This window comes from Geotrypetes seraphini, chromosome 1 (genome assembly GCF_902459505.1).
Source record: "Geotrypetes seraphini chromosome 1, aGeoSer1.1, whole genome shotgun sequence".
In the NCBI taxonomy this organism is placed as follows: Eukaryota; Metazoa; Chordata; class Amphibia; order Gymnophiona; family Dermophiidae; genus Geotrypetes; species Geotrypetes seraphini.
In genome coordinates this window covers 337,796,879-337,823,645 of record NC_047084.1, presented here as the reverse complement: position 1 = coordinate 337,823,645, position 26,767 = coordinate 337,796,879, and the positions used below count along the sequence as shown (strand labels likewise).

At 39.6% G+C, this 26,767-nt stretch overlaps 1 protein-coding gene across 5 annotated transcripts in view; it reads right to left on the bottom strand.

Moving 5' to 3' along the window:
- Positions 1-484: 484 nt before the first annotated feature.
- The window catches only part of LOC117367532 (U1 small nuclear ribonucleoprotein C-like), a 33,564-nt gene continuing 7,281 nt past the window's right edge, over positions 485-26,767 (bottom strand). For 4 of the 5 annotated variants that reach the window (XM_033960152.1, XM_033960171.1, XM_033960180.1 and 1 more), the window contains exons 2-11: positions 25,029-25,099; positions 19,721-19,750; positions 19,522-19,608; positions 14,195-14,233; positions 11,774-11,791; positions 10,053-10,070; positions 8,405-8,428; positions 7,097-7,114; positions 3,583-3,634; positions 485-574 (exon numbers count right to left, since the gene is read on the bottom strand). In XM_033960152.1, coding sequence (XP_033816043.1) covers positions 3,629-3,634; positions 7,097-7,114; positions 8,405-8,428; positions 10,053-10,070; positions 11,774-11,791; positions 14,195-14,233; positions 19,522-19,608; positions 19,721-19,750; positions 25,029-25,099 — 311 coding nt within the window. In that variant the 3' untranslated portion in view covers positions 485-574; positions 3,583-3,628. The remainder of the gene's footprint in view (positions 575-3,582; positions 3,635-7,096; positions 7,115-8,404; positions 8,429-10,052; positions 10,071-11,773; positions 11,792-14,194; positions 14,234-19,521; positions 19,609-19,720; positions 19,751-25,028; positions 25,100-26,767) is intronic. The other variant, XM_033960163.1, reaches the window with a different exon arrangement.

The window sequence follows — 26,767 nt, the reverse complement described above, 5'->3', positions numbered from 1 at the left end:
GAAGAGAGGGACAAGGCAGAGAAATAGGCTGATGGTAGAATTGGGGATTTGAGAGCCTGAATGACGTCAGAGTTGTGAGGATATGAGAGACAGAATGGGATGGGGGAATGGGAGACTTGGAGATGACAGGGTTGGGGAGATGACCAAGTCTAAGGAAACACTGGCTGTGGATTTCTGCAAGTGCTTGCAGTGGTTAATTAAGAGCTAGATTTCCTAACCATTTTTTTTCTCTTAGGCACAGTTCCTTTTGAATTCAATCATAATAAATCATGACCTAAAGGAGCTGTGATATACCTCAGAAAGGGTCCCACTTCCCTTTCTCCTACCCTGCTCTTCAACCCTAGAAAGAATGGAAGAGAGGGTGGAAGGTCTCAGCTGCTAGTTGTAATTTGGAGGCTGGATCCTAAATTCAAAGAAAAGTAAGTACAGGCCTAATATGAGAAAATAAAAATTAATATGTTTTGCTGGAGGTTTTTCTGGTTTTTAGGAGATTAATTGCAATAAGAATGTACAAAATACAATAATATACAGACTTCCAACTGCACCAAGTCTGCTTTTCACTATCCAGGGTGATCTGTGAACAGAAAAATATAAGCTGAATTATCTTTCATGAATAACACATATCTTCAATATGTTTATAACACATATTTGAGCTTATAGTCTTATAGTTTTATTAGGAGTTTGTGTCTTATCTCCCTCCCTCTCTCTTTATTTCTGTTCAATAATAAATCTAGAAGTTTCCTCATATTTTGAGAACACCATCTGAAATTAAAGAATACAGAATGTTTACTAAAAAATACCTTCAAGAGAAAGAGCTTATTGATACCCAATTAAAGCTTACATCCTAAAAGAGGGTTCTGCCTGTTTTGTATGTTATTTCTGTATTATGAATCTCCAGAAAATTAATGAAACACCAGGACTAGCCATAGAGGAATGCAAGGTCCAGGACAAGGCAGTTAGAAAAGGGCCCTGATAGGCTGATATGTAGCTCCACTCTCTAACTCACAGGAAGTTAAAGTGCCAGGGCAGGTCTACCCCAGAGCAGTACTGGAAAATCATTACAGCAAAGAAGAAAGATTTACCATGCCTTATGCATATTTCTAAAGTGGATGTAATTACCATGGTAACAATATACTACTATATGTCAGTGCTTCCCAACACACGATATGAGGGTGAGACCTGTCTAGGAGGTATGTGGTATGCAACTCCTGGAAAACCCAAAAAGAAAGCACTCCCTCTTGGTCCCTCCCTCTACTTTCCGGCAGTCTTTCTGCATTCCAATGGTGCAGCACACCAAATCTAGTGTTGCATCACTCCCATCCTCCTCTTTCTCTCCTCTGTCCCACTCCCATGAATAACCACGTCTCCTTCCTGTGCCCCCTCCCTGGTCATATTTTACTTAAATGGTGGTGGGACAAGGAAAGGGAGAGGTGCTGCTGGGCCTGGGAGGATGGAGAGAGAGAGGTACTGTTGGACCAGGACAGGAGCAATAGGGAGGCTTGCTGCTGGACCTGTGGCGTGGGGGGTGAAAGTGAAGGTTGCTGCTGGACCAGTGGAAGTGAGAGTGAAAGGTACTGCTGGACTGGGGGTGGGGGGGGGGAATAGGAAGAGGTGCTGCAGGACTGGTGAGGGGGAAAGAGAGGGAGAAGTGCTGCTTGCCTGGGGCAGGGAAAGGAAAGGTGCTGCTGGCCGGGGCAGAGTGATTGGAAGGGTTGTTGCTAGACTTGGAAAGGGAGAGGTGCTGCTGGACATGGAATGGAAAGGTACTGTTGAACTGGGGGCAGTATAGGGTTACCATATGGCTCCAGAAAAAGGAGGACGGATTGAGACATCCGAGCTTTACTTCTACTGAAAGCAATGGAAGTATGGAGGACAGATAGAGACATCTGGGCTTTACTTCTATTGAAACCAATGGAAGTAAAACCCAGATGTCTCAATCTGTCCTCCTTTTTCTGGATCCACAAAAAGGTTAATTGACTGAAAAACCATCTATTATGATGATTTAATTAAACTAATGAAGGAAAGAATCTCAGAATTGCCACTCCAAGGATCATAATAAATATCATCCGTATAGGAAATCATGGCGTGGGTATCTTTCATTGATCCAAAACCTTCATATACTAACGTGACCTAATTAATCACTAATTAATAAATATATGTACCTTACATTGTTCAAAAATTTTTACATGTATGAGTAGTGTAAGGTACATATATTTATTAATTAGTGATTAATTAGGCAATTCTGAGATTCTTTCCTTCATTAGTTTAATTAAATCATCACAATAGATGGTTTTTCAGTCAATTAACCTTTTTGTGGATCTAGTTATTTGTGGTTAATTGCTCCTTTTTCTGGAGCCATATGATAACCCTAGGCAGGGAAGGAAGAGGTACTTCTGGATTGAGGGAGAGGCAATGGAGAAGGCGGAGAAAGAATTAGAGAATGGATCAGGAGGAAGAGAGGAGAGAGACACTGGATTTAAAGAGTGAGAGATACTGGACTGCAGGGCAAGCAAAGAAAAGAGGGGAGAGATATGAGTACCAGGATGGAAGGTTTGGGCAAAAAGGAAAAGAGAGAAGAGGGTAAGGGGACATCGAGAAGAGATGCTGGGAATAGAGGTAATATAGGGGCAGGGACACAGAGGGGAGATGCTGGATGGAGACGGAATGGAGACCCAGAGGGGTGCAGGTTCAGAGGGCAGATGCTGAATATGGGGGGAGGAAAGGGACAAGGATATGCTGGACAGGACAGATGGAGCGTATTAAGGTGCATTAGAAGATTTAGGATGTACTAACAATTAGCACAGGCTAAATGCTAAGAAGCCTATTTTATCTGCATGGGCTTCTTAGCATTTAGAATGTGCTAAATCCATTGGCATACTTTTATAAAAGAAGCCTAAAATGTCCCTCTTATAATTAACAGAGCACAAAATTGGCTAGTCAACAGAAAAAAAAAATGGTCTCATAAAAAAAAAAGGTAGTCATGCAGGGCAAAACTCTGGGATTAGGAAAGAGTGCCCAAAGCAAGTGAATGAAGCCACACTGAAAAAGTTACTCCACACTCCAGAAGAAACATTGGCTTAATGTCTAGGGCACCCAGCATGCCTCTTGTTCTCCAAGAGTGTGAATCAGTCTAACAATGTTATACCAATTTTATTCCATTGTACTGAAGAGAGGTGCAAACTTTTGATAAAATTCCTTTAAAAAATGGTTTGGCATGAAATCATTGATAGTACTTGCACAAGATAATTGCTGAATAGCCTAATGGATAGATAGCAGGCTGAGAATAAATGTAAACCATGATTTAAAGCCCACCGACACTCCTTGTGATCTTCTGCAAGTCACTAAGGAGCCATTTTACTAAAGCTTAGCATGTACTAAGTGCCATGTGATCCATAGGTATAAATAGGTCATGGAGCATTTAGCATGCACTAATTTCTGTTAGTGCATGCTGAGCTTTAGTAAAAAGGCCTCTTAACTTTTCATTGCCTCAGATACACATTTAGATCATAAGCACTCTGGAGACAGGGAAATATCTCTTGCACCTGAATGTATCTCACTACTACTACTGAAAACAGTACTTACAAAAGTCCTGCCCAAGCATTGCACTTGAATCACCACTGATAGCATTTTATTTCTGAGAAGGAAAACAAAAGATAATTCATGACATATCGCTAGGATTTGGCCAGACTCTTTTAATTTTGGCAGCAAACGCTTTTCAAACTGAAATTCCATCCTGCTATTATATAGGGCTTCTGCTTTGTGGTTTTAAGATATAAAGACTGATAAAATACCCCTGATTAAAAAGAAAACCACCACTAAGGTGTTTATTAGAGCATATTTCCCTTAGTGCACTCTCACCCCCTCCCCTGGCTTGTCTTGTATCTCATTACTATGTAACCCACAGTGTCTTAAATAGGAGGGGCCACTGAAAAGTTCTCAGCCCAACCAAGAGGAGAATCATGTGGAGCCATGAAACTTACATGTTATTCCACACTTCTCCTGACACTTTTCATTTCAATGAGGCAAATGCATCTAGTAAATAGGCACAAGTGTAGGGAAACCAAGCCATTGTGACATCACCAACGAGGTTGGCTCTTATGCATTGATGGAATGAGGCATTATGACATCACAACAGGAGGGACCACTGAAAAGTTCTCAGCCCAACCAAGAAGAGAATGATGTGAAGTCATTAAACTTACAAGTTATTCCACACTTTTCTTGATACTTTTTGTCTCATTTTATATCATTGAAACAAAAAGTGTGGAATAACTTGTGAAAATGAATTGTGAACTGAATAAAAACACATCAAAAAGTTTCATGGCATATCTTCCCAAAAAATGTAAAGTCAAAAAGTAATGTTTCAGTTATGCAGATGTTCAAAGTGCACTCCCTCAGCCTTGGCTACCACTGATCTATGGACTTGTCAACGACACTCTGATTCAGCTCAGCCCAAATAGAGATGAGGCACTGTTTAAGGTCTTTGATGTCAGATATCGCTGTCTGGTAGTTGCGTTCCTGTATAAGCTCCCAGATCTGGTAATCAAATGGGTCTAGGTTTGGTGAACTCATAGGCCAGAGGCCTGGACCAATGAAGTCTGGGGTCTCCCAATGTAGCAGTTCTACAGTGTCCTTTGCATAATGTGCTGGGGCATTGTACTGTTGGAAGATAAAGTAGTCTCCCGACATGCGACGGATTGCTGGCAACAGCTTCTGCGTCAAGAGGATGTCCAGGCAGTATGCACCGTTGATTTTAACCACAGGATCGATGAAGAACAGATCTGTGAATCTGAGTTTTGAGATTGTGACCGAGCCCATGACTGATTGGTTGAAGGTCAGTCGGGTCTGTAGTAGTAGGCGTTTGGCATTAACCTCACACTTTAGTGTTGTTGATACAGGCGATCATTCTGTGTGTTAATCGGTGGAACTACTATAAATATCTGTTCATCTGTACACCAGATGAGGCTGACTCTGTACTCTGGGTTCTTGGTCAAAAGCTGCTTGCACTGTTTCAGTCATATGTGAAAGTAAACTCTTGGATACAACACTTTTTAATACACTTTAATTTCAGATCATCATGAATTATCCTAACCACAGTTATCTGGCTTATTCCTGCTTCTCCTGCTATTTGGCAAGTTATTCGGTGTGTTTGCGGCGCATCCACCTGGCTCAGTACAAGATTGCATACAACGTCAATGTGCTCATGTTTGCGAATCGAGCGCAGTCATCCCCTGGCTGGCTTACGATCCACAGTGCCCATTGCTCGGATCTTGCACGTCAAGGCCGTTTTTGTTCCCAACCCTTCTGTGGGAACTCTTGCAACAACTGTCGACTGCTGTAAACTTTTAGCAGTACCAAGTTCTTTATCAGAATTCAATCTTCTGTAGTGAAAACCATTTTGATACAGAGACTGTTTATAAACTATTGTCTGCTTCTGCTCATATCCCGTAGCAATAGTTCATTTTCACAAGGTAGTGTTGTGGTGCTGTGTAAAATATTTACAACATTTTACATCAGCTTCACTCAGGACACAGTGCACTAAATTTCATAAGAATTGGCCGAGTTCTGTGGGAGATACGACAAAAAACATTTTGGTGTGGTTTTTTTTTTCTGGTTCACAGTGTATGTGCATCCAACAGGGGACAGTGTGCACAGTCATATCCTATGCAAATTTATTAAGAATATCCTGAAAATCAGACAATACTTATGAGCACCTGATTACTGTTCAATGTATTGTAAACTGATTTGGGTGAATATCTTCATTGAAAAGGAGATTAGTAAATCCATATGGTGACAGGTCAAAAGCGCGCAAAGACAAAGGCGCACCGACAACCCAGCGCAGACAACTGAGCGCAAGGCAGAAGCGCGCCGAAGAAAAACAGTATTTTAAAGGGCTCTGACGGGGGGGAACCCCCCCCCCCACTTTACTTAACAGAGAGCGCACCGTTGTTGTGGGAGGTTTGGGGAGTTGTAACCCCCCATTATACTGAAAACTTTACTTTTTCCCTAACAAAGAGGGAAAAAGTTAAGTTTCCAGTAAATGAGGGGGGTTACAACCCCCCAAACTCCCCCACAACGCCAGCGGGATCTCTATTAAGTAAAGTGGGGGGGGGGTCCCCACCAACACCCCCCGTCGAAGCCCCTTAAAATACTGTTTTTCTTCGGCACGCTTCCACCTTGCGCTCAGTTGTCTGCCCTGGGTTGTCGGCACGCCTTTGTCGTTGCGCGCTTTTGTCTATGAACCAATCCATATACATAAATAAAATAAAAAGTTGTGTGGCTATTGAGTTTGGGTGTTGACCACATCTTATATAGTTTTAAGATAATGTAGTCTTGGGCGTTCTACTTTGGAAATGTACTTGCTGTGAGCTCTGTTCAAATCACTGCCATAAAGAATCTGCCTTCTTTATAAAAGGAAACTGCACAGCAAAAGACCAAATCAACATCTAGATCTTATACCCCAGAGCCCCTTCACCCATTAACTCGGCTTCTTTTCAGAGCTCTCAGCCGATGTGCACAAGATCAGCAGGACAAGAGTCTTATGTCAGACCCAGTTACATCAGAAACAAAACATAATGACTTTCAATACCTTTTTTAAAGACAATGTGTTATTTTATTTTCTTTCACTACTTGCTTATGAATTATATTTAATCTTACTTATTGTTATGCCTTTTTTCTTCGTTTTATATCATTTCTGTCATTTTAAATTTCGCCAGAATTCTATTGTTTAACGGTCTCCCCTTATGCATTTACTCTTTGATCTTCTCTCTTCTATCTACCAATGAATTTAATTCAATGCTGTCTTGTTAAAATATTTATTTCTACTCCCTCTTCTATCTTTATTTTTAATTAATTTATTAATCTCCAGGTACTTTAGTTAGATTGTGAGCCTTCGGGACAGAAAGGGAATTTTTTTAAGTACCTTTATTATTTTCTTATTTTTAATTTTAATGTATATTTTCTGTAAACCGCTTAGAACTTAACGGATGTAGCGGTATATAAGAAATAAATTACATTACATTACATTACATATAACTATGAAATTCTTAATTGCAATTTTAAGCAATGAACATGAAAAGAAAAAAAAAAAACCACTTACCCCAGGGAAAGGAATACCCTACAGCAAAATAAAATAAGGTTTGGTAAGATATTTCATACATGTTAACATGAAATCAAATGCACAGTTGCAGTGAAAGGAGATAGACAAAATAACCTCAGAAAATACTTTTTCATGGAAAGCATGGTAAATATGTGGCATGGCTTCCTGGCGGAGGTGGTGGAGACAAAAAAAAAGTGTATCTGAATTCAAGAAAGCTTGGGACAAGTACATTGGGATCTCTAAGGGAAAGGAAGGATTAGTACTGTAGTTAGGCATACTAGATAGGCCATATAGCCTTATCTGCCTTCATTTTTCTCTATTTATGTTTCTATGCAGCAGTATTCTTCTTACTGTATTAAGGGGGGCATTTACTATCAGCTGTAGTGTTTTAAATACCATCATTATTTGTTATCTGTGGCATCATTCATTTTATGCAATGGGTCTTGAATTAGTAACATGCAATAACCATTAGTGAATGACCCCTAAATCATGCATTTGAGAAATGATCAATAATAGCCCTAATAGAAGTATTCAGATGTAAGAGGTTACTCGGGTGTGCATATGGCTATGAATTCCCTTATCAAATTACTTTCTCCGTGGATTATGTCCTCTATTCATGAATTCTCAGCTGCACTATGCAGGTAGTGCAGTTACATATTCTCTCTGACCACCCCTGCACTATCCAATCAGTAATGGGGTAATTCCACCCCACTATATCAAAAGGGGCAATATTCAGCTGCTCTCCAGATGGCTATGAGGAGCTGTTGAAAAGTTCTCAACCCAACCAACAAAGCTGGGCCTGTTTCCATCGAGGGCTATACACGTTAGTCTAGTGATTTTCCACTTTTTTCATTCCATTGGGAAAATATGGAGCAAAAAAAGTGGAAAACCGCTGGACAAAGTGTTTAGCCCTTGATGGAGACTGCCCCAACTTCTGCTCAAACTTTGTTGGTTGGGCTGAGAACTTTTCAGCTGCCCCCTCGTAAGTAGTTTATATTAGGACAGCAAACAAGGTACCTGGAAAGAAGCACTGAATATATACAGTTGAGTTATACTTCTTCTGGAGCAGAGATGGACAATTACGGTCTTCGAGGGCCACCATCCAGTCGGGTTTTCAAGATTTCCACAATGAATATGCAAATGATTAATTTGCATGGACTGCTTCATGCATATTCATTGTGGCAATCTTGAAAACCCGACTGGGTGGTGGCCCTTGAAGACCGTAATTGCCCATCCCTGCTACAGAAAAAGTACAGCTGAACTTGGCAGACCAAGTCTAATACAAGAGACACAAAACTATCATCTTACCCCAAATGGACTAAAAGGAAATCCCTAGAAAGAAAAAGAAAATCAAAAGTTACTTTCGGCAAAAATAATTTTACTGTTCGTGTGCAACATATAATGCAAAGATTTAGATTCTGAAAAATTTTGACAACCTCTGGCAATGCGTTCCAGAGCTCAACTATTCTCTGAGTGAAAAAATATTTCTTCCTAATGGTTTTAAAAGTACTTCCCTGTAACTTCATCGAGTGTCCCCTAGTCTTTGTAATTTCTGACGGAGTAAAAAAATCAATCCACTTGTACCCGTTCTACTCCACTCAGGATTTTGTAGACTTCAATCATATCTCCCCTCAGCCTTCTCTTTTCCAAAGCTGAAGAGCCCTAACCTTTTTAGTCTTTCCTCATATGAGAGTAGTTCCATCCCCTTTATCATCTTGGTCGCTCTTTTTTGAACCTTTTCTAGTGCTGCTATATCTTTCTTGAGATAAGGAGACAACATCTGAATGCAATTCTCTAGGTGAAGTCGCATCATAGAGTGATACAGAGGCATTGTAACATTCCTAGTTTTGTTAACCATCCCTTTTTAAAATAATTCCTAGCATCTTGTTTGCTTTTTTGGCCACTGCCGCACATTGGGCGGAAGGTTTCAACGTATTGTCTACAATGGCAGCCAGATCCTTTTCTTGGGCACTAACCCCCAAAGTGGACCCTAGCATCCAGTAACTGTAATTTGGATTATTCTTCCCAATGTGAAACACTTTGCATTTGTCCACATTAAATTCCATCTGCCAGTCTTCCAATTTCCTAAGGTCTGCCCGTAATTTTTCACAATCTACAGGCATTTTAACTTTGAACAGTTTAGTGTCATCTGCAAATTTAATCACCTCACTCGTTCCAATTTCCAGATCATTTATAAATAAGTTAAAAAGCACTGGTCCCAGTACAGATCCCCATGGCACTCCACTGTTTACTCTTCTCCATTGAGAAGAATTACCATTTAACCCTACCCTCTATTTTCTAACCGATAACTAATTTCTAATCCACAACTGAACTTTGCCACCTATCCAATGACTCTTTAATTTTCTCAGGAGCCTCTCGTGAGGAACTTTGTCAAAAGCTTTCTGAAAATCTAGATACATTATATCACCTGGCTTATCTTAATCCACATTTATTCACACCTTCAAAGAAGTCAAGTCAAGTTGTAAAGCCTTTTCATGGCCTTGCTAAGTTTCCCCTTCACCCAGCCTTCTGCTTGAAGAAATCCACCTCATGCCAGCTTGCCTTTTTTCACAAATAAAACTCTAACTACCATTTCACTGTTCGACTCCTTTCTGCTAACCCCTTAATACTACCATTTGCAATAGAATCAAAACTGTGAGCGTTAACCAGACCTTGTTAATATTTCTTCATGTTTCACAAGTAAGCGAAAAAAGGAGTTATGAGTTGAGCAGATCATTAACCCTCTACTTTCATGTTGCAAATAATTCATAATTAATGCAGTCAATGGGCACTAAGTATAATGTGTGTGTGTATGCTAAGAATATGCAATTTTTGTGAATTGTCGCCAGGTAGTCATTGAGAAAAACTGGCTATATTGTCTCACAGTATAGTATAATGAAACAGAACTTAACAAAAACAAACCAAAACACTGAAAGAAGTAACAAAATGTCCTTACCCCTGGAAAAGGTAAACCCTGAAAAAAAAAATAAAGATGTAAAATGTTCAGTATGTTATTGTTCAAAATTATATTTGCCATCCACTGTAGTGCTACATATACCTTCTGCATAATTCTTTCAAGGGATAATGATTCTTTACTAACATGTAACTCATTATCTAATTTATGCAACAGGACCCAATTATATGTGTGGCATCTCCTGGTTAGATTAAGACTGATGGTTGATAGGAAACATCAAGAAGTTTAAATCACATAGGGGAGATTCTCAAAAGTTTGCTGTGGAAATAAGACTGGTTGTAGCCAGTCTTACTTGTAAGGCAACTCAATCTCCGATGCTCAAAAAGGTTCTCGGGGGCTTCTACTAATCATGGTAGCAGCCACCAAGAACCCTATGCAAATGCATTACAAGGAGCTCATTAGTATTAAAATGAGCACTCCTTGTAATGCACAGAAAGGAATGCCCACCTCTTACTGGGCATCTTGGTCGCTCTTTTTTGAACCTTTTCTAGTGCTGCTATATCTTTCTTGAGATAAGGAGACAAGATCTGAATGCAATTCTCTAGGTGAAGTCGCATCATAGAGTGATACAGAGGCATTGTAACATTCCTAGTTTTGTTAACCATCCCTTTTTAAAATAATTCCTAGCATCTTGTTTGCTTTTTTGGCCACTGCCGCACATTGGGCGGAAGGTTTCAACGTATTGTCTACAATGGCAGCCAGATCCTTTTCTTGGGCACTAACCCCCAAAGTGGACCCTAGCATCCAGTAACTGTAATTTGGATTATTCTTCCCAATGTGAAACACTTTGCATTTGTCCACATTAAATTCCATCTGCCAGTCTTCCAATTTCCTAAGGTCTGCCCGTAATTTTTCACAATCTACAGGCATTTTAACTTTGAACAGTTTAGTGTCATCTGCAAATTTAATCACCTCACTCGTTCCAATTTCCAGATCATTTATAAATAAGTTAAAAAGCACTGGTCCCAGTACAGATCCCCATGGCACTCCACTGTTTACTCTTCTCCATTGAGAAGAATTACCATTTAACCCTACCCTCTATTTTCTAACCGATAACTAATTTCTAATCCACAACTGAACTTTGCCACCTATCCAATGACTCTTTAATTTTCTCAGGAGCCTCTCGTGAGGAACTTTGTCAAAAGCTTTCTGAAAATCTAGATACATTATATCAACTGGCTTATCTTAATCCACATTTATTCACACCTTCAAAGAAGTCAAGTCAAGTTGTAAAGCTTTTTCATGGCCTTGCTAAGTTTCCCCTTCACCCAGCCTTCTGCTTGAAGAAATCCACCTCATGCCAGCTTGCCTTTTTTCACAAATAAAACTCTAACTACCATTTCACTGTTCGACTCCTTTCTGCTAACCCCTTAATACTACCATTTGCAATAGAATCAAAACTGTGAGCGTTAACCAGACCTTGTTAATATTTCTTCATGTTTCACAAGTAAGCGAAAAAAGGAGATATGAGTTGAGCAGATCATTAACCCTCTACTTTCATGTTGCAAATAATTCATAATTAATGCAGTCAATGGGCACTAAGTATAATGTGTGTGTGTATGCTAAGAATATGCAATTTTTGTGAATTGTCGCCAGGTAGTCATTGAGAAAAACTGGCTATATTGTCTCACAGTATAGTATAATGAAACAGAACTTAACAAAAACAAACCAAAACACTGAAAGAAGTAACAAAATGTCCTTACCCCTGGAAAAGGTAAACCCTGAAAAAAAAAATAAAGATGTAAAATGTTCAGTATGTTATTGTTCAAAATTATATTTGCCATCCACTGTAGTGCTACATATACCTTCTGCATAATTCTTTCAAGGGATAATGATTCTTTACTAACATGTAACTCATTATCTAATTTATGCAACAGGACCCAATTATATGTGTGGCATCTCCTGGTTAGATTAAGACTGATGGTTGATAGGAAACATCAAGAAGTTTAAATCACATAGGGGAGATTCTCAAAAGTTTGCTGTGGAAATAAGACTGGTTGTAGCCAGTCTTACTTGTAAGGCAACTCAATCTCCGATGCTCAAAAAGGTTCTCGGGGGCTTCTACTAATCATGGTAGCAGCCACCAAGAACCCTATGCAAATGCATTACAAGGAGCTCATTAGTATTAAAATGAGCACTCCTTGTAATGCACAGAAAGGAATGCCCACCTCTTACTGGGCAAAGTCTTCCAGCAGGTCTAGAGCTGCCGGTAGCTGTTTGCACATCTGTTGTGTATGTCCCGCACCTATGATCAGAACCCAGCCGTTAGTCACGGGACACACACTCAAACAACACATGTACAAAAGCTGTGTCCCTATTGCAGCTGAAAATATTTAGATCTATGCTCTTAAACTAACAATCCCTGTCAAAAACAGTTAGGAAAAGTTGGCGATGCTTGAAAATATAGACTTCAGCAGTATTTCTTCACAGCGAATCTTTGGTTTTAAGTGTGAAAGGCAGGTCTTGATATACTGTTTCAGAGCTTTTGGTTTTACAGCTTTTTAGCCTTTGGTTCAATTGCTTATTCGAGAGTCATTTCATAAATAATGCACATTATTTTTTTAAAATTACGTTTTGTTTTTTTTCAAGTATTTCTTTACAATCCTTTAACATAGTCTCCTTGCTTTGTAATGACCGAGTTCCAATGTCCAGGAAGCTTCATTATTCCATCCAAGACACTGTTTTTGTTCAGTTGCCGAATGGCTCGAGTAATGGCAGAAGAAAGCTCTTCCAGAGATGCAAAACGATGTCCACGCATAGGTTGTTTCAACTTTGGAAAAAGGTTGAAGTCTGGTGGACTCATGTCTAGACTATAGGGAGCATGAGGTAACACCTCCCAGCTGTATTTGCGTAGTTTTTCAATAACGCCATTCCCTATGTGCGGGCAAGCGCTGTTGTGAAGAATGAGTGACTCAGCCAAGAGAAACTGAGGTTGGGTTTTGTGCATTTTTCTGCGCATATTGTGCAAAAAATCATGATAATATACTTCTTCCACATGGAACTTTGTCTGTGATGATGATGCCTTCATGATCATAAGTAAAAAATCATCATTTGTTTGTCTTTTGATTGAGCTCATTGAAATGTTTTGGGTCGTGGGAAAGTTGGAACTCTTCACTCGTCATTGAAAAACTATGCAGATATGCTCCCTACAGTCCAGACATGAGTCCACCAGACTTAGACCTTTTTCCAAAGTTGAAACAACCTATGCTTGACATCATTTTGCATCTCTGGAAGAGCTTTCTTCCACTGATACCCGAGCCATTCAGCAACTGAACAAAAACAGTGTCTTGGATGGAATAATGAAACTTCCTGGACGTTGGGACTCGGTCATTGCAAAGCAGGGAGACTATATTGAAGGATTGTAAAGAAATACTTGAAAAAAAAAAATAAACATGTAAATAAAAAAATAGTGTGCATTATTTATGAAATGGCTCTTGTGCATTGGTGTCATCTACTGAGCTCTCTTAACATACCCCCGAGGAAGGCTGTTTCAGCCAAAACATGGACCGTGTTGGGGGTCCAGGAAACAGAGGAGTCAAAGACTTTTTTGTATTTGCTATATGTGTTATATTTTTAATAAATTGTTTATTCCCGTAGTTGGTTGATTGTGTCCCTTCCTCACTCCTTTTTTTGATATTGCATTTCCCACGTGGGGTTGTTTTTTCCTTTTCTCTTTTGGACACTGCATTAGCAACATACATGTGTAAGTGCCAACACTTAGATAATGTAAGTTGTTGAATTGCCTCTGTTGATGTTTGAGACATCGTAACATGTAAAATGTTTGCTCTCACATAGCCAGTAGATGCATGTGCATTCCTATATGTATTTTTAGAAAAGACTTCACTGAAAGATCTTTTTCTAAAATACTACTGAACTGGACATCTAAATTCCGATGTCTAAGGTCTATCTACAATGGGGCATCTTATGTTCAAGTCTGGATGCAGAAAATGCTGTTAACACTTTATGCATATAACTTTAACAAGCTGTGTTCTCTTGCTGAAAGGTACTTTAATCCTCATAGCTTAAATTCATTGTGCTGTTCTACTGATGTATTTATAATTTATACATGCCGTATCATTTTCAGTATTAAAAATGATTTTCTTTGAATGTATATAGTTCTTTACCTGGGCAGGATCATAAGGAATAGGGATTGGAATTGGAATCTGTAAAGAAAGAATAATTTTAATATAAATGTGAGTATTACTCAATTATGTTAAATCTACATACTTATTGATATTTTTGAGGTAGGTTCAAATCTCACCAGAGCCTCCTATGACCCCAGGCAGTTCAAAAGTGGCAAACAAAATAGGGGTTTTGCAGTATTAGGTTCATGGCTGACAGATGCAATAAAGAGATTTACTGTGCAATGTACCCTGCTTGCCTATTTTACTGACTTACCTAAGGAAAAAGGATTGACAAGTGTAAAGGCAGCCTAGTGGATAGAACAGTTGACCTGATAGGCAGCGGTGGCAGGTTCAAACCCCAGAAGAACTTCATATTGCCCCATGAAGTCTGAAAGGGTCATGCAAAACAGGGGCTTTGTGGCACTAGGGTTATGGCTAACAGATGCAATCAGTGGTTTTATTGTATCCTGCTTGCCTTTTTACTTACCGCAATAGGGAAGGAGCCTTGCTCATTGTATTTGGCAGTAAGCTACTGCCAGGCCCTTCTGTATTGATTGTAAGATCTCTTGTGGCCAAGGACAATGGAATATTTTTTTTCTCACAAAAATACCTCTCTATTTAAGCTCTTAAATACTTTGAAGATAGAAAACAGTGATAAGTACTCTTCTGTTAGACTTATCTCAGACAATCTTAAATCATTGAAGAATATTTTATAAGAGGAGGGGCCTCAAATTTAAAATTTTCCCTGCCTAAGCTAAGTTCAATATTTCACTTTTTGGACAATTTAGTTGCAATAGCATTTGTGAATCGCTAGGCAGGAGGGGAAAGGGGGACGATGAGATTATTTCCCTGTCCAGTGCAGTTGTTGAGTTAACCTAATGACAACGCACGGGGATCTGAGGCCCGTCCTCTTATAAAATATTCTTCAGTGATTTAAGATTGTCTAAGATAAGTCTAACAGAAGAGTACTTATCACTGTTTTCTATCTTCAAAGTATTTAAGAGCTTAAATAGAGAGGTATTTTTGTGAGATTCTAGATTGATCTCTCTGCATCCTATATAATTTTTGTTTGAATATTTTTTTTCCCCTGGCCATGAAGAACCTAGCCAAGGTGAGGATGTCTGCCTCTGAGAAATTAGGCTGCTTCCTGCCTGTTGCCATCTTTCCTCACCGTCCCTGTGCTGATGATGTCATGAGACAGTATGCCTTGATATCGCTGTGCCAACATCAGGCCCAAACTTGTGTATGGATTTCTGTAGATTCTAAATAGCGTGGTTAGTGATGCACGCCAAGTAAGGAATATACAAGCATAAATGTGAGCTGTGCACATAGCACTGGCCTGTAAACAGTGCGCAACTCAGATCTATGTGCATTCTGAACATGGTGCGCATCTCTAACCATACTGTATAGAACGGTGCTCCGGACTCATTTTTTAATGTACCATTTTTGAGACCCATTTGCAAAATCTGTTCCATTAATTAAATATCTAATGTGCATGGTATTGCTCCGATTTATATAACTGACAGATTCCTTATACTAAGCATCTTATAAACATAGAAGAGGATCACATGCTTTGTTTCTTTTTCCATCTGTTCAGGGTTGTGAAAGCAAGAAATATTTGGATCATACATTAGCATTCCAGGTTGCTTCCTACGATAAGTGTCCTACGGACACAGTGCCAGGTTTTGAAAAGCTGTCAGGACGCCTGGACACGTCCTCTAAAAAGAAGACATGTCTGGATAAATTTGGACATCTGGTAACCCTAAAAAGGACTCCTATGTTTATAGTTGTATATCTTTAAGTTGGTATGCCATTCATTGCATGTGTATATGTTATTTATATTAGCAAAGCATAGCTAAAATGAAGAATGGGAGTTACCTTAATTTGAACAAAGAATATGGGGTTGATTCACCCAAATATCTTTGGGGTAATATTCATTCATCAGTGATCAATGTTTTTAAAATGCTGACTGTTGTGGTTAAAATTGCACCAGATATTCAGTGCTGGTATCGAGATACCTGCCATTACTGAATATTCAAAGGTGATATGCATTTGGGCTTAATATTGAGCCTTGTTAGTGGCCTGAATATCACTGCTAAGTGCTGTGCCAAAGCTCCACCCACTGACTGCTCTGTTCATTAAAATATCTAAGTGGAGTACAGCCAAATATATATAAATCAATAAAGTAATAAAAATATTAATATACTAAAACAAAAAAGGTAAAATGATACAATTAAAACAATATGTCACTCAAGTAAAAAAAATAAAACATAAAAAAGTCCAAATCGTATACTATGTTCTGCCTCCTTTTGCGTGGAAGCAGTTTATATTGCAAAGCATTGTTGTATTGTAGACTACAAGGTCCTGGAATTTTGTAGTTCTTAGGTAATTGGCCCTTTCAGATCACATGTTCTGATCCCACTGCCTTATGGGCTTTCCTTATTGGCTTGCCTTGTCTCCAAGTGTGCTGGATAAGGAGCCTGTTCTGCCTTCCCATCATTTTTCAGAAGAAAAACCAGGCAGCATATGGTCGCCGTACATGAAGAAGGACACGCTACTACTCGAAAGGGTCCAGAGAAGAGCGACTAAGATGGTTAAGGGGTTGGAGGAGCTGCTGTACAGTGAAAGATTAGATAAACTGGGCTTCTTCTCCCTCGAACAGAGGAGATTGAGAGGGGATATGATGGAAAATTCAAGATAATGAAGGGAATAGACTTAGTAGATAAAGACAGGTTGTTCACCCTCTCCAAGGTAGGGAGAATGAGAGGGCATTCTCTAAAGTTAAAAGGGAATAGATTCCATATAAACGTAAGGAAGTTCTTCTTCACCCAGAGAGTGGTAGAAAGCTGGAACGCTCTTCAAGGGGCTGTTATAGGGGAAAACACCCTCCAGGGATTCAAGACAAAGTTAGACAAGTTCCTGCTGAACCAGAACGTGCGCTAACTGGGTAGTCTCAGTTAGGGTGCTGGTCTTTGACCAGAGGGTCGCCACGTGAGCGGACTGCTGGACACGATGGACCACTGGTCTGACTCAGCAGTGGCAATTCTTATGTTCTTATGTTAGCATATTTTCTTTAGCAGAAGCTGCCTATATTGTGATCTAACTGATTAGCTTTCCTAGTTCTTATGAAGACATTGAGTTTCTAACATATAATTTGCATTTTACAAGATTACCAGCAAGCATGTAGCTGATTCCCCGGCCTCTCTTGCCTGGAGAGAGCTGGTTAAGAACAGACTTAGTTTGCCGAAGGCAGCAACTCTTATTCCAGTATGCAGTATCTTTTGTTTTTCCTTGTTTTTGATTAACTGCATTAAAGAAGAATTGGTTCAAGAGTTTGAGTCTATCTGGTGATATTAAATACTGCATACACCCCCCTCCCCCCATTCAGACAATCTCCTGTGGTCTGCAGTGAACCCAGAAATTCAATGCTGGGGCCGTATCCAGCGACTGGCATTGAATTTCTGATTTAGATTTGGCTGGCCAAGACACGGCTGCCAGCTTAATCTGAACAGTCAAAGATAGACCACCCTTATAAGCAGCTCTATTAAACTTAGCCGGCGAGCCACTGAATATCAGCGGTGACCAGCTATGTCACATGACAGAGCCAGTCACTGGCCAATCCGCTAAACTGGATATTCAGTGGGAGATAGCCATCTATCTTCCACTGAGTACCGCAGGATAGCCAGCTATGTGCTATTTAGCTATCCGGGAGTTGTTTCCGGCACCGTGTCCGGGTTTTGAAAAGTTTCCTCTTCAGATGGTGTCGGGAGGGGGCTTCTGTGCGTGTGAAGATGCCCTCCCAACCGACAAGATCCGGCTGAGGGTGTGGGGCTGGGGGCAATGTGTGGGCATGGCGTGGGCTTGGTGTGGGCGTAACGGGGTGGAACTGGGTAGTCCTGGGGGCAGGTCTATGGGTCCAGATTTTATGCAAGTAAAATCTGGTAACCCTAGTCCTTTTACCAAAGCCAAAGTGATCTTAGTGCATCGCTTACGCCTGTCTTTCCTGCACACTAAGGCCAGTTGTGTGATGGCCAGAAAATGACTGACTTTTCCATTTTCCCAATTAATGGCCATGCTCTAATTTCACCATTGGTGCACGGTCATTAAAAAAGTTACTGAATGAGCCCCTACTGACACCTATTTTACAGGCAGTAAAAGCCAGATTATATAAAGTGCTGTAAGCACTGCTCCACTCAGTTGTCAACCATTAAGTGCTGCTTATATAATCCCACCTGACAGCACCTAGGCATGATTCGGCATCCTAGAGGTAGGTGCCAGTACATACGGTCAGGTTTTACTTACCCTAATTTACCAGCGCCTAACTCAGATACCTAGTGATGCCTAAATCAACCATGCCTATTCTACACCCATAACCACGCCTACTTTTCAAGTAGGCATCATTAGACGTCAGAGGGCACCATGACTTAAGCATCGCTAGATGTCCTAAGGGTTCTGTGTGGAACTCTTAATTGGTAATTTAATTTTTTTTGATTGGCTGAAAACTGGTGCGGTCAATTACCATGCCAATTAAGCTAATTAAAAAAAAGAAGTTGCATGTAAATTCCAAAGTTAAGCATCACCAGGTATCCTTGATTTCTAGGCATCCTATATAGCAGGGCTGCCCAAGTTCGGTCCTCGAGATCTACTGGCAGGCCAGGTTTTCAGGATATCCACAATGAATATGCATGAGAGAGAGATTTGCATACCAAGAAGGCAGTTCAGGCAAATCTCTCTTGTGCATATTCATTGTGGATATCCTGAAAACCTGGCCTGCCAGTAGATCTCGAGGACTGGACTTGGGCAGCCCTGCTATATAGACTCAGGCCCCAACGGTCCATGTGCTAACCCTGTGCTAATCAATTAGTGTGTGGCAATGCCTCACGTGGTAACTGATTAGTGCTGTCACATCCACTCTCCTCCCTCAAACATGGCCCCTTGGAGAAAATTAGCAAAATAAATTTTAGTGCACAGTGTATGCGCACAGACAGACAAATTTACTACAGGACGGCAACACAATCCATTAGTCCGCAAGGATCCCATAGCTAGCAAAATTAAAATTTCTTATTAATTAAAAATTAGAAACTTGCTTAAAACTTCCAGAATAAAGACCTAATTATTTTTAAACATATTTAACATGTGGCTTTATTCTTTGCTTTCTGTTAGTTCTGGTAAATAAAGCCTCAGTATCGCATGTGACTGAGCCATGCAAAGACTGGATTAGAATCTTAGATACTAATTAAATGAGATTGAATTTCACATTCAAACCAATATATTCTTTACTACAAAACTGCACATTGAAAATCTATTCTTCTAGGCCAAAGGATTACCTGTGGAAGCTGAGGAGGCTGGGGAAAAAATGGAAATGGAGGCATTGGAGGCATTTGAGGAACTATTTGAGGAATAATGTCATTCATCTATGGAAATAAAACATTTCACAGTTATTTAGTGTCATAATTATGAAATATTTCAGTCAGTAATTTAATTAAAAAAAACCAAAAAACAGGAACACAAATAGTAATAGCTTACCTGACCACTGGAACTTCCACTATCGTTCAGCTTGTAAAATCAATTAAAAAGTAAATATTAGAGTTAAGTAAAATCATTGTGCATGCTACATTTTAAGAAAAATACCTACTATATTCCTTCATAAACTCAAATGTTATTTTCATTATTTTTGTCTGTGGAAACTACATCAGCTTGTACGACACCTTTCATCTCAGACCTTCATTTTACATGTCACATTCTCTATCTCTCTCCTCTTTTAATTCTTCCATTCCATCCATCCAGCCACAGAATTGAGGCAGGTGCTGTAATTACACACATTTTGAGTTTCTACCTGACTTTCTATATGCTCTTTGAGGTGGTAAATCTGATCCATCTTCCCTGGATAAAATGGCAGCTAACCCTGATGGGCCTACTGAGGAGCTAGTGTTGGAGCTGCTGTAAGGCCTAGAGGCTACAATAACCACAAAACATACTGCTAACTTGGAGATTAAAGCAGAAGATGAACAATTTTAGAGACTTAGAATGTTTCTGTGAATGTGTGAATGTGATAGGTCTCAATGGCCACAAATTTGGGCTTGGAGGATGAGATGTACGGCGTCGGCATCTATGAGACAAACTTGTTTTTTTTATATTTAAATCTTTTTTATTAAGCAGTGAGAACAGCAGGTACAACAATAGTAGAAAACATGGTTTACAATATCAACCAACAACCACGGAGGACTGGACTCTGATGTCCTCCACAATCAGAAGCAACACCCCAACCCCACAGAAAGAATCCCACACCCCCCCTTCCCCTCCCATCCCCACCAAGAGAAACGGTACAACTCCGAAACAGGGAAAGACCAATATCAAACAGGTAAACTTAATTAGAGGTGGAGTCTAGTCAGGATACGGCTACTCTTGGGGGGTTTTGTTACATAGAGCAGTCTGGACCCCAGTTCGTTTACAGAAATTAGATAGCTCTAAGTCTAATAGATGCTGGCACTGTCATCTCGAAGCTGGGACATTAGATCATTTACTATTCTATTGTCCATTGATACTTAGTTTTTGGAAATCCATTTGGAGCCAAGTGATTAGTCTACTGGAAAATCCGGTGGCATTAACATATGACACTGTGTTATTTTGGTATTTCCTTGAGAGCCAAGAGTCAAATCTCTTCTAATAATAATAAACTTTTGCTCATCATGACAGGGGTTGCCATAAAGCAAATTATGAAAAATTGGGATCTGCTTAATTATCATTTTTGGTGGAATTCGTAATGCCAAATCTTTTAAATGGAACGGGTAATAGCTATACAGCAGGGGCATTTTAAGAAATTTAGGGATGTTTGGGAGCCATTAACAAAATATTGTACAGAATGAGTATTATTTTCTTCATTTGTTCATACATGTCCGGGGGGAGGGAATAATTTATGATTTCTTATGCTTAAGAACAATTGTTGGGTATAAGGGAGGGTGATATTTGATGTGCGTTAGAATTTGATGGTAAATGAAATGATGTTAAAGGATATAATGATTGTATCTTATGTTACACTTGTTGAAAGTTTTAAAAATGAATAAAGATTTATTTAAAAAAAAAAAAAGAATGTGATAGGTATTTCTTATTATTTTTATGGAGTTCTTTTCTTATAGTAAAGTTTAACATCCTCTTTTACAAGCCACGCTAGCGGCTGCCACGTGGCAACAGCCCCGAAGCCCTTTAAATCTCTATGGGCTTCGGGGCCATTAGCGCGGCTTTGTAAAAGAGGCCGTAAGTGTTTATGTATTGTAAAAGAAACAAGTGGCGAGTGGGATAGAACACGTCAACCTTGAGATAAACAATATTTATTTGTAGTAACTCAAAATAAAATACATATAAAAATACATGAATAAAAAGTCCTATTATGCTAATATGTGTATCAAGTTTCAAGTTTATTAGGTGACTTGATCAATCGCTTAATCAAATATTCTAAGCTATGTACATTTTAAAATTTACAATTAAAAGGAAAAAAGAAAAAAAACTAGTATAATAATCCAGTGGATGACCCAACACGGTCCGTGTTTCGGCCTAGTAATGAAGGCCTGCCTCAGGGGTGTGGTTGTCAATCTGGAAAAAGTAAACACGTTACACGAATAAAGGTCAAGATTGCATGGACACTACAAATATTAGCATAATAGGACTTTTTATTCATGTATTTTTATATGTATTTTATTTTGAGTTTGTACAAATAAATATTATTTATCTCAAGGTTGACGTGTTCTATCACACTCCCCACTTGCTTTCTTTTATTTATTGGATTTTACGTGGGGGGTTTGTTCCTTTTCTTTATATTTATGTATTTTAAACCACCTAGATCTTGTCCAGCCTGTCAGTACATCAAATTTTAAATAAACATAAACCGTTAAATTCTGTTATTGGCTTCCCCTTTCAAGAATGAATGAATTGAAGTGAAGGTATAAAAGTAGGATTTTGAAGTGTAGGTGGTAAAGCTGGAGCATAAGACCAGCAAACTCATCATTCTGCAGAGAGATAAGGAAGATTTAGCAAACCATAATCAACATGAGAACTTGGGAATGTTGGGGTTCCATAGGGGTTGGAAAGCCAAGACATGGATTTCCTTCCTAACCAAGTTTCTGCCAGAGTTGTTGAGAGTTACTTTTTGAAATTGAAAGTCCTTTTCTCGGTCAGCATGCGTTAAAAAGTCCTGCAGCTGGTGCTGTTAAAATTGCTGAGTTATGAGCAAGTACTCATATTGCATACTGCAGCAAGAGCTAAACGCCATCTGTGGCATGCAAGGAGGAAGATTCTTGTGGTGGCAGACTTGGCCAAGACCATTGCACTTTGCAGGAAGTACTGCATTTCCTAGTTCTGCAGTTATGGCTAAGAGATATCAGTGCACAATATGGCCTTTAGTACCCAGCTTGGATGAGTGCAACAAAAAAATAATCCTATCAAAAATTATGACACCTCTGCAGCATTGAATGACATTATTGCAGTATCCCTGGTTATTCCTATGTTTCTAATATTGTATTTCCAGTTATGTTTTTATGGCAGTTACTATTTAAAACCATAACAATTTATGCCTATTTGAATTTCAAACACTAGGGGCGCCTTTTACTAAGGTGCACTAGCGTTTTTAGTGCACGCACAAGATTAGTGCACGCTATAGCGTGCGCAAGCTGAAAAACTACCGCCTGCTTAAAAGAAGGCGGTAGCGGCTAGCGCGCGGGGCATTTTAGCGCGTGCTAAGCACACGCTAAAACCACTAGTGCACCTTTGTAAAAGGAGCCCTAAGGTATACTATGTTGTTGAGTAAATTTTTTTTTTTTAATGAAGTATTTATATACTGCCTAACAAGGTTATCTAAGTCAGTGTTCTTCAACCATCGGTCCATGGACCAGTGTCGGTCCACAGAAATTTCCTGCCGGACCACAGGGCCAGCACGTGCATCAGGCCCAAAACAGTGTTCTTCAACCGCCCGTCCACGGTGCGATCGATGCGACGTTATCTTCGAGCCAGCTCCCTCTTCCTAACTGATTCAGTGGCTCCTACGGGCATCCTGCGCCTGAACCGGAAGCCTTCTCTCTGACATTGCAACATCAGAGGGAAGGCTTCCAGATGAGGCACGGGACGTGCAAGGTGCAATTAGTACTATTATGGAGGCGGGGTCTGGGGTGGAGATGGGCGGGGTCTGGCCCACAACTTAGCCCCGTGTTCTTCAACCGCCAGTCCATGGACCGATGCCGATCCACAGAATAATTATTTTATTTCTGCCGGTCCATAGGTATAAAAAGGTTGAAAAACACTGGTCTAAGTGGTTTAAAATCAGGTACTCAAGCATTTTCCCTCTCTGTCCCAGTGGACTCATAATGGGGCAGTGGAGGATTAAGTGACTTGCCCAAGGTCACAAGGAGCAGCGCGGGGTTTTAACCCACCACCTCAGGATGCTGAGGCTGTAGCTGTAACCACTAGGCTACTCCTTCTTCCAGCTATTTCCTTTTCTGGTGAAAACTAAATATTTCTCTGAAAATAATTACACATTTAAGTTACTGGCACACAACGATACTACAAACATAGCGGGTTGTGCCCCTGAGTTTGCCCCTGAGGAAGGGAACGAAATGGGGTACTTTGTTGGGCATTCAGCTGAGGCCCCCCCGCCCCTCCTCCAAGAAAATTATTGAGCATCAGCGGACTTCATGAGATAGGTTTCCTGTTAAAATGAGTTATGATTTGCAAGAAGGACACTTTCTCTTATTTAGAAATTGAATCTGGGTTTAAACGATTTTTGTGATATTTTTGATATCTCTATTTTATATTTGCACACTGCACTTTTAGTAATTAAATAAAAATTTGAATCTCGGGTAGGCAACAAATGATGTTTGTGGGTAAAACCCTAAAGTGCGCTACAGGTGGCACTGATATTGGGGATATACCCTGGTGAACTTTCTAACTACATAAATCTTTTAAGCTTGATAACAGTTTTAATATTTATCTGTGTCAATTTTCAGGAAAACCTCTAGGGAATAATTGGAAGTCTCTAGATGTTTCAGATTATTCCTATATTCCACAGCATTAGCCCCCCAATTTTATATATGGTACTCAAATTTGTACGTGCAAATTTGGCTGCATGTCCAATTTATACATGCAATTAAATTGAATAGCAAGCCAATTAAGTGCCAATAATCAAGCGCTAACAATTATTGGTGTAGAGGGGCAAACTGGATGGGCCGCTTGGCCTTTAAAATCTGCCGTCATGTTTCTGTGTTTCTAAATGGCAACAGTTTGAATTTACATGTGCATCTACCCAGTGGGTAGGCATTGTTAGGGGGCAGAGTTGACCTTAGGTGTCATTAGTCACAATTCTCAGTCAAATTTAGGCGCCAGTAATATAAACCGTTAAAACCCTGGCCTACATTACCAGCGCCTAAGTTTTTCTGTAGCCACGCTACTGTAAACAGTGCCTACACATAATTGGCACACAAAGGGCACAGTTTTTGTAGCCACCACCTGATTTAGGTGCAGTTTACAGAATCTGGCCCATAAATGCTGTTTAAACATTGATCTCATTATATTCAAGTTTCAAGTTTATTAAAATATTTTATAGACCGCTTATTCTGGTTTCTAAGTGGTTAACAATATAAAATTACATAAAAACAAATAATAAAATGCATAAGAACGTATAAAAACAGGGATAATAGATAAAAGTCAAAGACGTACAGACTATACAACAATGGGATAGTAGGGAAGAACTACAATTGATATAGAAAAGGTGAGACATAGAAGGATAAGACAATAGGTTAGGTAAAAAGTATTCTAAAGAAGATTTAGCCATAATAAAATGTATACTTACAGGGACTGGCATGCTGAAGGCAGTACCCAAAAGATAGGCGAGAAGAATTAGCTTCATATTGATTGATAAGCCTATGACAATGAAGAAAAAAGTAAGGCCAAAATATCTGCTACCATATTGCTGAATTTTCATTGCAATTTTGTGTAGGTCATTTTTTCCATAAACTAAACTAAACCTTAAGACTTAAGCTTATATACCGCATCCTCTCTATAAAGATAAAGCTCGGCACGGTTTACATGAACTTTAAAAATAAGGAAAAATACATAATAAGAATCAGGGCTCCTTTTACGAAGCTGAGTTAGGGCATTAATGCGCGGAATAGCGTGCGCTACACTATTGAGCTGGTGTTAGTTCTAGCCACGTAGCACGCGGTAATATTCTACCTGTGCTAAAAACGCTAGCGCACCTTAGTAAACGGAGCCCTTAGTGAATAGGCACAGATAAGAGATTTGCACTGTTATATTTTGCTCTTTGCAGGTTCCAGATGTTGCCAAATTTATTTAGTTCTTGCATATTATACATGTATTTAGTCCAGACATGTTTGCTCCTACAAGAAAAAAATAATGACTAGGCAGACAATTTTCCAAATTGATGCTACCAACCTACAGGAAATTTCTTCTACCAACCTACAGGAAATTTCTTCTTCTCTCAATGAAAAACTTGATAAATTTTTTAGTTGGTTAGAAAAGCATGGAATGAAACACAACAAAGAAAAAAAACCGAAAGGGCTGATCTTTAAATATGAAAGAAACACTAACATTGACATCTCATATTCAAATGGCTAATGTACCTTACACTGGGTCCCATCTTTAAAAATTTGAGGAGTTTTTCCGGGACAAGAGTCTATCTTTAAATTTCATATACAGTGTTTCCCGGTCATTCGCAGTCCTGGTCATTCACAGTATTTTCTGACCGCCGACCAGGAGAGGATAGTTGGAGAGGCAGGAGAGAGCAGCCGGAGTGCCGACAAGTGAAGGAAATCACTCACTGTAGGCTCCGACTGCCTCTTCCTGCACTAAAGTCGGGCCTTACCAATCAGGAGCTGCTTTGACACGCAGTTCCTGATTGGTAAGGCCCGACTTTAGTGCAGGAAGAGGCGGTCGGAGCATACAGCGAGTGATTTCCTTCACTCGCCAGCGCTTCGGCTGCTCTCTCCTGCCTCTCCCATTGCCCTCTCCAGTCTCCCCCACAAAAAACCATATTCATGGTTTTTCAAGATTCGCGGGGGTTCCTGGAATGGAACCCCCGCAAATATTGGGGGAGTGCCAAAAAATGCTATTAAAAATTATGTGTAATTTGATCAGTAAAATCTCTTTTTACTACTAATATTTTGGAATTATTATTTTCATGATACTGAAAAATATTGATTACTGCAATTCTCTGTTGAAGGAATCCTTGTTATTGATATTTGATGTCTACAATTACTCCAAAACACTGCAATTAGACTAGTTAAAGGGGCAAGGAAGTGGGACCATGTTACCCAATTTCTGAAGGAGGAGCACTGGCTTCCGATATCCTATAGGATTCCCCCCACCAGAAGTTTAAATTTGATTTTGGACATTAGGCAAATAAAAAAATCCAAAAATCCAATAGAGAAAATGACCATTTTCAAAGCAGAAAAATACCTATATTTTTGTTTTGAAAATGGCCATTTCCTAGATGTTTGTCCTCAATCCATCTATCTTTTTGAATCGCTTTTGAAAAACAATGTCCAAAACGCACAAAACACACAAAAGCCA